Here is an 8,917-nt window from a genome sequence, read left to right on the forward strand (position 1 = left end):
CAGCACCTGGATGCACACAGTCGAAAGTAAACAGAAACGAACCTAGAAAAGTTTTAAACTCTCACAATGCCGCAGGAACCAGCGAGTGTTTGAAGACAGGCACAGAAAACAAAAAAAACCAGAAAACCTTCTGTTTATGCTTCATTTCCACGCCTGCCGCCAAACTGACCGGGAAGGACCCAGCTTTCGGCCAGCCCTACGAGGAATGCCGGCTCGGCTCGGCTCGGCTCGGCTCGGCTCGGCTCGGCTCGGCTCGGCTCGGCTCGGCTCGGCTCGGCTCGGCTCGGCTCGGCTCGGCTCGGCTCGGCTCGGCTCCACGGCCGCAACGCCAGCGCCGCCATCCGCGCAGGCTCGGAGAGGCCACAGCAACATGGTGACTGGTCGTTGCTATAGGAACTGCGCCATGCTGCGCACGTGGCCGGCGGGGAAAGATGGCGGCGCCCGTCTCCGTATGCCATGTCGCCTGCTGCGCCAACCGGGTGGGCGGCGGGGTCGTATCCTGGGGCCGCGAGGGGCTCCTCGCCTTCGGCAGCTGCCGGGACGTCATACTTTACCAGCCGGCGGTGAGCGGGGTGGGGAGGCGTGGTGGGGCCGGCCTGGCGGCGGCGCGGCCTAACACCGGGTGTTTCTCCTCATCCCGCAGGCCAGGCGGACGGTAGCAGCGCTCCGCGGGCACGGCGGCAGGGTGAACTGCGTGCGCTGGGCACGGCGGCGGGACGGCGGTGAGTAGGCGGTATGGGAGGCCTGCGGGGCCCTTGTGGTAATTCCAGGTTTTAAAGTTACTGAGTGCAGTTCTTGAAGGCACGTGTTCCCGTCCTTAAGCTTCTTGAGGAAAGGGAGTGGGGCTGCTTGTCAGACTCTTATTATAATGTGCCCATGTTTGTTCTGGAGGGGAGTGTTGCTAAGCACTGAGGTGAAGCCATTTCTCCTTAATAATGGTATAAACTGGCATCCTTTCAAATGGTTACACTTACGTGTTTTCTTCGCAAGTACTTTTTTCTATATTAATACTATTTTTTTGTGCCTGTGTGTATCTTTTCTTGTTCTGTGGTTTTTAAGTAAAACAAATTGTTTTCTGAGAACTTGGCAACATATAGTTATAAAGGTTAGAAGAGAACTGTAAGATAATTTAGTCCAGCTTTCAGCCCATCCCCACCGTGCCCACTGCCCTTGTCCTTCAGTGCCCCATCTTCATGTTCCTTGAACACCTCCATGGATGGTGAGTCCACTGCCTCCCTGGGCAGCCTGTGCCACTGCCTTACCGTTCTTTTCGAGAAGAAATTTTCCATGATATCCAATCTGAACCTTTCCAGGTGCAATTTGAGGCTATTCCCTCTTGTCCTATCACCAGTTATGCAGGAGAAGATGCTGACCCCCAGCTTGCTGCCACCTCCTTTCTTGTCATAAAAGGTGATAAGGTCTCCCCTGAGCATCCTTTTCTCTAGGCTGAACAATCCCAGTTCCCTTAGCTGCTCCCCATAAGACTTGTGCTCTGGACTCCACAACAGCTTTGTTGCCCTTCTTTGAACATGTTCCAGCGCCTTGGTGTCTTTCTTGTAGTGAGGGGCCCAAAACTAAATGCAGTACTCAAGGTGCAATCTCATCAGAGCTGAGTAGAGGGAGGGATGATCACCTCCCTGCTCCTGCTGGCTGCACTATTTCTGACACAAGTCAGAATGCCATTAGCCTTCTTGGCCACCTGAGCATGCTTCTGGCTCATGTTCAGCTGAGTATAGACCAGTACCTCCTGATCCTTTTCCTTTATGCAGCTTTCTAGCCACATGCCCCAAGCCTGCAGTATTGCGTGGAATTGTTGAGAGCAAAGTGCACGACTTGGCACTTGGTCTTGTTAAAGCTCATACAGCCTGAAATTAAGTTTTCATGTGAAGGTTCATGTTCTGTGGAGTCATAATTTTCTTGCTTTCTTGTTGTTTTATTTATTTGTTTGTTTTTTTTCCTGTTCCTCAAAAAGACAAACATATTAAATTACTCTGTTGCATTTGAGAATCTTTTTAGAAAGATATCCATCATATTCATATGAAGTGTTGAGTATTTCTGTAATTCTTCTCTACCTGTTATTTTGAGTAATTCCTTTGCTCTTGAGTTCTCATGTACTGTGCAACTTTCATGGCTCATACTTTATTTTAATGAGAACTTTGTGTGTAATTGATAACTGTGATAAGTAGTTACTTATGTAAGTAGTAAACAATTTAACTGCTTTGTGTTGCTGACCGCTGTTACAAAGTAAGAGCTCACAAAAGTTGTGGAATGTGTTTTTTAGCAACTGAAACTGAGTTAGTTTCTGGTGCATCTGATAAAAAGGTCATTCTCTGGGAGTGGAATGGGACAGGAGTTTGGAATGATCAGGTAAGTAGAAATATCCTCCTTTTAAAGCTTCTCTCTCCCCCCTTTTTCCTTATGGTTTTTTTTTTTTTTTGTATACCTCAAATCAAATTATTTGTTTTGCCTGTAGTTTTTGTGCCTCTTTATTGCACTATGACAGTTGAAGCTCCATGTGCATCTCCCCTAGACTGCTGATACTGTATCATGCTATGATTTGACCTAAATGTTGTTTCTTCTCTTCTGTAGTTAATCTTTTTTGAGATCAGCCAACCAGTCATCATGTGGATTTGTCTAGCTTGTCTAAAATATCCTATTTGTCTGATTATGAGTTTTCAACTTTCTCCTCTCCAACTTTTCTTTAAACTGCTGTAGTATCTTGATACTCGGAAGTTCATTTTTGGTATGTTTTATGTGTCCTTTCTAATTTCTTTACATTGATTTTTTTTAGTGGTTTCAATCTGCATGACTGTGTTTTATACACAGGCAGTCTGACAAGGATGATACATGAGGTAGGATAGGTATTTAAAAAAGCACTTCTGCAACAGTTGATTTCAGTCAAAAATGTTGAGACAAGTAAAAAGGCTTGCTTATTTATTACTCATACTGTAAAAATGGAAGGAAGAAGATGAAGTATGACATAACAGACTTCAGAATGGACTGAAATGTAGGAAAAGGTGTGTTATGTAACTTATTTTTAAAATATTAAGCACTGCTTGTGAATGCTGTGTAGATAACCTGTTTCAGAGGCTATCTCATACTACTTTTGACTATGTTTAAAAATGCATGAACATAGTAACACAATGGGGGAAAGTGTCCATATAGTGATCGTTATCAGTCTTGTTTATTGGAGGAATGTTCTTGGGAGCGAGTAATTTCTGTTTTTCATCTGTTGTAACTTTTAACATATTGATGTAAAATAATGTATAGATTTATTTAGTAATTTCTTCCATTAATGTGACAGCCTCATTTAAACCTTTGAAAAAGAATGTGACTAAATTTTCACGTTTAAATGACTGTTCTATACAAGTGTATGTTAAACAAGCAAAGTTCTGAATTGAACCAATTAGAAATGTTACTAGGGCTTACTAAGCTATCTTTTGGAAAGTGATGACAATTTGGATAAAAGCTAGACTTCTTCTAGTTTGAGAATTAAAAGCTTCTCGTTTTGCTATTTGTATTTATGAGGAGTGGATTACAAAATATCAATTCCCTAAGAAACTTAAGTCTAAATTCAGAGATTTGGGTTTTGTCAGTATTTTAAAGAAATCTTTGATTTGTGAAAGCCCACAGAATAGAGCTGCTGTAGCTGCTACTTATTCCATTGTGTTCTCTATTTTGCCTAAATTGCTAAGGTTCTCTGTACTTTTGGGAGATGTCCTGTATAGGTAGGGGCACGTGAATGAGAAAAAGGAAGGAAAACTGCTCATCCTAACCTAACTTCTATCATATATCCAGGCAGCCTCAAGGAAAGGTGAAGTTTTTCTAGTGCACACAAGAGAACTTGTCAAGTTCATGCTCATTACTGCTGTATCCCTTTTCTGTTTTTTATAGAATGTGTTACAGCTTAATCATAGCTTGGCAGAAGCTCCACCACCATAAACGTACAATTTGTTTTCAGTACTAAGGGTTGTTGTTTCTTTTTTTCCCCTCCTTTCCTTAAAATGTTTTTAAAAGTTCTCATGGATAATTTGCTGGAGTTTAATTGTGCTTGACTTTTTTTTTTTTTTGACTCTATAAAACTTATGTTTTCAGCTTGTGAAAAGCGTTCCTCTTGAAGGCCATACTGAAGCTGTTTGTGCTGTGGATGCTCTCTACCAGTCAGATGAACCTGATTTAAATCTGTTAATAGCTTCTGCAGCATCTGACTCTACTGTGAGGATTTGGTCTCGACATGATTCAGAAGGTAGGGTGTTTTTTGTTTTTTTTTCTTTTAAATTTAGGGACAATGTTTTGTTTTTTAATTGAAAGACAACATACTGGCTTAATAAAAATGATGAATATTCATCCATTGAAGTACTTGGCTAAATGCTAACATCTTCTAATGCAACCACACTGATTTCCCTTCAAGCTTTGTCTTAACTACATTGTTTTTTTTGAAAGCTGGGGGCTATAGAAGCTTAGCAGTTTTGGGTCAAATTTGTTCCTCAGAATGACTTATCTCTGTTTTTTATCAGATGAGTTGGCTGAACTTAACAGCCTCTTATTGATTTGCATTCAGAATCTGATCATCATTTTTCCTTGTAACATGGGACAAGCTAGCTCTGTGTTTGCTTATGTGAAATAAAATTACTGTGTAAAATGAAGCTGGAATGAGAAAAGTGAAGTTAAACTAGTCACTTGTTACTACTGACTTGAGTCCAATGAAATATAGGATAGTAAGTCTTCTTTTGAACTAGGCTTATTGTATTGTCAAAGAGAATAGTTAGGATGGATAATCTAGATATCAAGTGTTACTTGTCAAGTTGTGTTGACTACATCTCTCCCTACTTTCTTTGCTATCTGGTGTACTGAGGATTTCCCCTTGGCTTATTGAGTGAGATAAGTAGTTGGGAGTTGCCAGTCTTCAGCCCCATGTTCTAGAAGGCATTTCTCATGCTCCCAGGGAACACCCTGACGTCCTTTCCTTTTGGTCTTGCTGTTGTGGGTTTCAGAAGCAGAAAAAACAATTCCTTTTTAATTCTACTTCTGTAGGAAAGTTGTTCTGCCATCCTGTTTGTTACTCTGATCTCGGTGGCTCACCAGTTTAATCACTTCCTAGGATCTCAAGGCTGAAGAGAGGAAGGCTGGATTTGCTCCTATCTTTATCTGCTTTTGTAGCAAAGAATTCAGTTTTTGCTTTCCTCGTAGTGAATGCTTTTGCCACTGGATGTAATTTGGAATATTTATTGCTTCTGATGTGTTACCGGAGGGAGCTGTACAGTTTTAATACTTGATGGAGAATAGTGACTTATGTTGTAATTTGGCTAACTCTGGATGGATTGCCATGAGCCCACAGAAAATGAAATTGAGGGTAATTTTCCCTCTAAAAATCAATGGCTTTTAAAAAAAAGTCTTGCAGCTCTTTAAAATAAAATTGAACAGGAAATTTTAACTACGTAATATAAAAAGAGATGGCAATGTAACTGTGGTACGATGAATGAGTTCAACAGTGTCTGTTCTCATTTTTCAGTTAAATGCATTGAAGTTCTGCAATTTGGAAATGGATTTGTTATGGATGTTTCCTTATCCTTCTTGCCTGGCAGCAATGGTGAGTAAGTAGAGCAGCATATCTTGAATATCAGTGCAGGAAAAAATAAAATCTAAAATTTCCCATGTGTAGCAGGTTTTCATTTAACCAACTTCAGACTCCTACGCCATATATTTTGTTTCCTAGGGAATTAGCCTAAACTTCTGCCTGTACTCAAAGACTTCAGCTGAATTTTTCTAGGCAATTTGAATAATTCTATCTGACTGTGGCATTTTCAAAGTGGTTCTCAAAATTCATGTTAATGACTTTTTAAAAATGAAGTAACTGACTTCAGTGAAACTCAGCATTTTGTAATCTGCCCTTACTTGAGAAATAAATTGTCTAGCCTTGGTAACTATTTCTTCATAATTCTTTAATTTGTTCCATTTTATTTATTTATTTATTTATTTTACTATTCCAGTCCCTTGCAATACTGCTTTATCTTTAGATCTAAAAGGACTGGAGCAAGTGTTAACTATTTTTCTTCAGCATCTTCTACCTACCTTCTCGTGTTTTTCCCTCAGTCTTAACTTTGGTTTGCTCAAGTCAACAGACCAGTGTTTTTTGCCTGATTCCTAGATAGTTTCTACGAGCTGTCTACTGCTGAAAGCTCGAGTAGACGTGTAACAATGCTAACTGCTTTCATATTCTTGCATGTAGTAAGTCTGTCTTCGTTCTTATTTGCTGTATAACTGTGTCCATCCATATACTCATTTCAGTTGATCAAGGACTCAAACTGTTTTAGTTGTGAGTCATTTTGTTTTGCTATTCGCTCCTTTTGTATTTAGAGGAAATGCTGTTTATTTGTATTAATTTTATTGCTGTCAACACAAATCTCTGGTGCTTGAGCTTCCTAGGAGATGCGTTAACATGAAGAAAACTACTCAAATTATACATCTGTAGATATTACTTAGGTGCCAAAAGAACTTCTGAGCTTTATGTTCCTGAAATACCAAATTTTCATTCATACAATATTAATTATCTGATTTAGAATATGTTAAAGCAGTGGTATCTTGGCCCACTATACATTTGTGTTGTTTTATTGCTTTTTCTTATTTGTTATTTCTCATATCCTAGAACACTAAATTTTGTAAATTTAGTGATGAAGGCTTTTTTTTCCTCATTTTCAGTACCAATACTGGCTTGTGGTGGTGATGACTGCAAAATAAATTTGTTTACACAGCAGAATGGTCAGGTAACTACAGCTTTTTGTCTCTTGCTTTGTACATTACACAGCGCTTCTTCACATATGTATCTTTTTTTTTTTTTTTTTTTTAATTTCTTCAGTAATTATTATCTGTCTCCAGATAACAATCGCACACAACCACCTCTGTTCAAATAATTCATTCATTTTCTAGGTAATGATGAAATTCTTGTACAGAATGTTCAACCCAGATCCAGTAGAAGTGTTATTCCTCCTAATATTTCCCTATGTGAAGAAGCCTGTAGTTTTTGTTCCCACTGACAAGGAATAGTTATGACTGTCCCTGATTACTCAGTATCCATGTGCTGAGTGTTTCATATGGAAATGATGAGGGTTTTTTCTTTTTTTTTTTTTTTTTCAGTCTGTGAGTTGTTGCAGTAAAGCTGATATTTTCATCTGTAGAATTGTATTTTTGTTGTTAAGTATGCTGTTTGTGCTGGATGTTTCTGAATGACTAAACGAGTATTTGAAACGATATCTGATATTCTCTTGGCATACACATTTTTCATGTATTACTTGGAAGATGACAATACTTAGTCTTCCATATGGGTAAGTGTTCCCTCTGGTGCACTACAAATAAATTATCCTCTTGCATCTGTTCAGCAGCTTTGTTAGACCCTAAAGAATGTGTTCCATAATTGTCTTCCACACCAGAGGTCAGTGACACTTCTTTCTTTTCGGTCCCTTTAAAAAAAGTTGAACAACCAGGGACCCTCCTCCAAAGCCCAAATGAACTTACCAATCAAAAACCTTAACTGAAACCAACATAAATGGGAACCACTCACTTTCTGCTCAAATACAGTCCCCCAGGATTTTTGAAGAATAGGCCTTTTGGGAAAGATTAAGCTTCCTATAGGTTATTCTGCCTGTTCAGGTAGTCATATACAAGAAGACTTACTTTTTGTCAATAAAAGAAATGCTTCATCCTTTTATTTCTTGTGTTCAGTGGTATCTTCACTGCTAACCAGGAAAATGGAGTCAGTTTCTAAGTTTTTTTTCTTTTCTTTTTTTCCCCAGTGTGTAGCTTATGAGTTAAATCAGTTTAATGACATTCTCTAAGAACTAGCACTCATGATTCTCAGTGTGTAGTAGTGCTAAAGAAAGATATGTACATCAGGTGTTGTGCAGCTAATTTTTATATTTACAATTTGCATCTTGGTTTTTTTTTTTTTTTGTATTGCTCAGATTAGCAAACAATATGCAATTGAGCTGTCCAAAATATTTACACGTACATAACTTATTTTGCCAGTTGCTGTATGCCTTTTGAGGATAACAGCATTCTTAACTGCAGTCTGTGGATGGATCGAGGAAGGTAACTGAAATAAGTTAAATCTCCAGCTTCATGTAGGCAAGTTTATACTGCTGTCATTTTTGGATGTAGGAAACATTATTCATGTAAAAAAGGTGTGGAATTTTGTATTGACTTTTTTGTTTTCTTTTTCCCCTCACACCTTCAATTCTATGAAGTATTTTCACATACCAGCTACCTTGGCAGAGATGGAATTTGGAGTCAGTCTCTGTCACACAGAATCACACAATCACAGAATCGTGAGGTTGGAAACAACCTGCAAGATCATCTAGTCCAACCACCCTCCCATTCCTATCAGTACCACAAGCCACTAAACCATATCTCATAGCACCTCATCCAGGTGCATCTTAAACACTGCCAGGGACGGCGACTCCACCACCTCCCTGGGCAGCCATTCCAGTGCCTGAACACCCTCTGAGAGAAAAAGTTCCTCCTAATGTCCAACCTAAGCCTCCTCTGGTATAACTTCTGGCCTTTTCCTCGGGTCCTACTATTTGCCTGGGAGAAGAGGCCAGACCCTTTTGCACCACATCCTCCCTTCAGGAAGTTGTAAAGTGCAATGAGGTCTCCCCTGAGCCTCCTCTTCTCCAGACTGAACAATCCCAGCTCCCTCAGCTGCTCCTCGTAAGATTTGTGCTCCAGACCCCTCACCAGTTTTGTTGCCCTTCTCTGGACACGTTCCAGAGCCTCAATGTCTTTCTTGTAGTGACGGGCCCAAAACTGAACACAGTACTCGAGGTGCGGCCTCACCAGTGCTGAGTAGAGGGGGATGATCACCTCCCTGCTCCTGCTATTTCTAATGCAGGCCAGGATGCCGTTGGCCCTCTTGGCCACC

General features: G+C 40.1%; 1 protein-coding gene across 3 annotated transcripts in view; it reads left to right on the forward strand.

The window, feature by feature from the left end:
• The first annotated feature begins 431 nt into the window (after positions 1-431).
• The window catches only part of ELP2 (elongator acetyltransferase complex subunit 2), a 33,495-nt gene continuing 25,009 nt past the window's right edge, over positions 432-8,917 (forward strand). For 2 of the 3 annotated variants that reach the window (XM_042838563.1, XM_042838571.1), the window contains exons 1-6: positions 432-563; positions 644-722; positions 2,282-2,367; positions 4,096-4,246; positions 5,513-5,590; positions 6,700-6,764. In XM_042838563.1, coding sequence (XP_042694497.1) covers positions 432-563; positions 644-722; positions 2,282-2,367; positions 4,096-4,246; positions 5,513-5,590; positions 6,700-6,764 — 591 coding nt within the window. Of the gene's footprint in view, positions 564-643; positions 723-1,663; positions 2,368-4,095; positions 4,247-5,512; positions 5,591-6,699; positions 6,765-8,917 lie in introns of those variants that run through there. The other variant, XM_042838576.1, reaches the window with a different exon arrangement.

The sequence above is a fragment of the Centrocercus urophasianus genome, unplaced genomic scaffold, assembly GCF_019232065.1.
Source record: "Centrocercus urophasianus isolate 14NV4802_14NV808 unplaced genomic scaffold, USGS_Curo_1.0 seq_11, whole genome shotgun sequence".
Taxonomy (NCBI): Eukaryota; Metazoa; Chordata; class Aves; order Galliformes; family Phasianidae; genus Centrocercus; species Centrocercus urophasianus.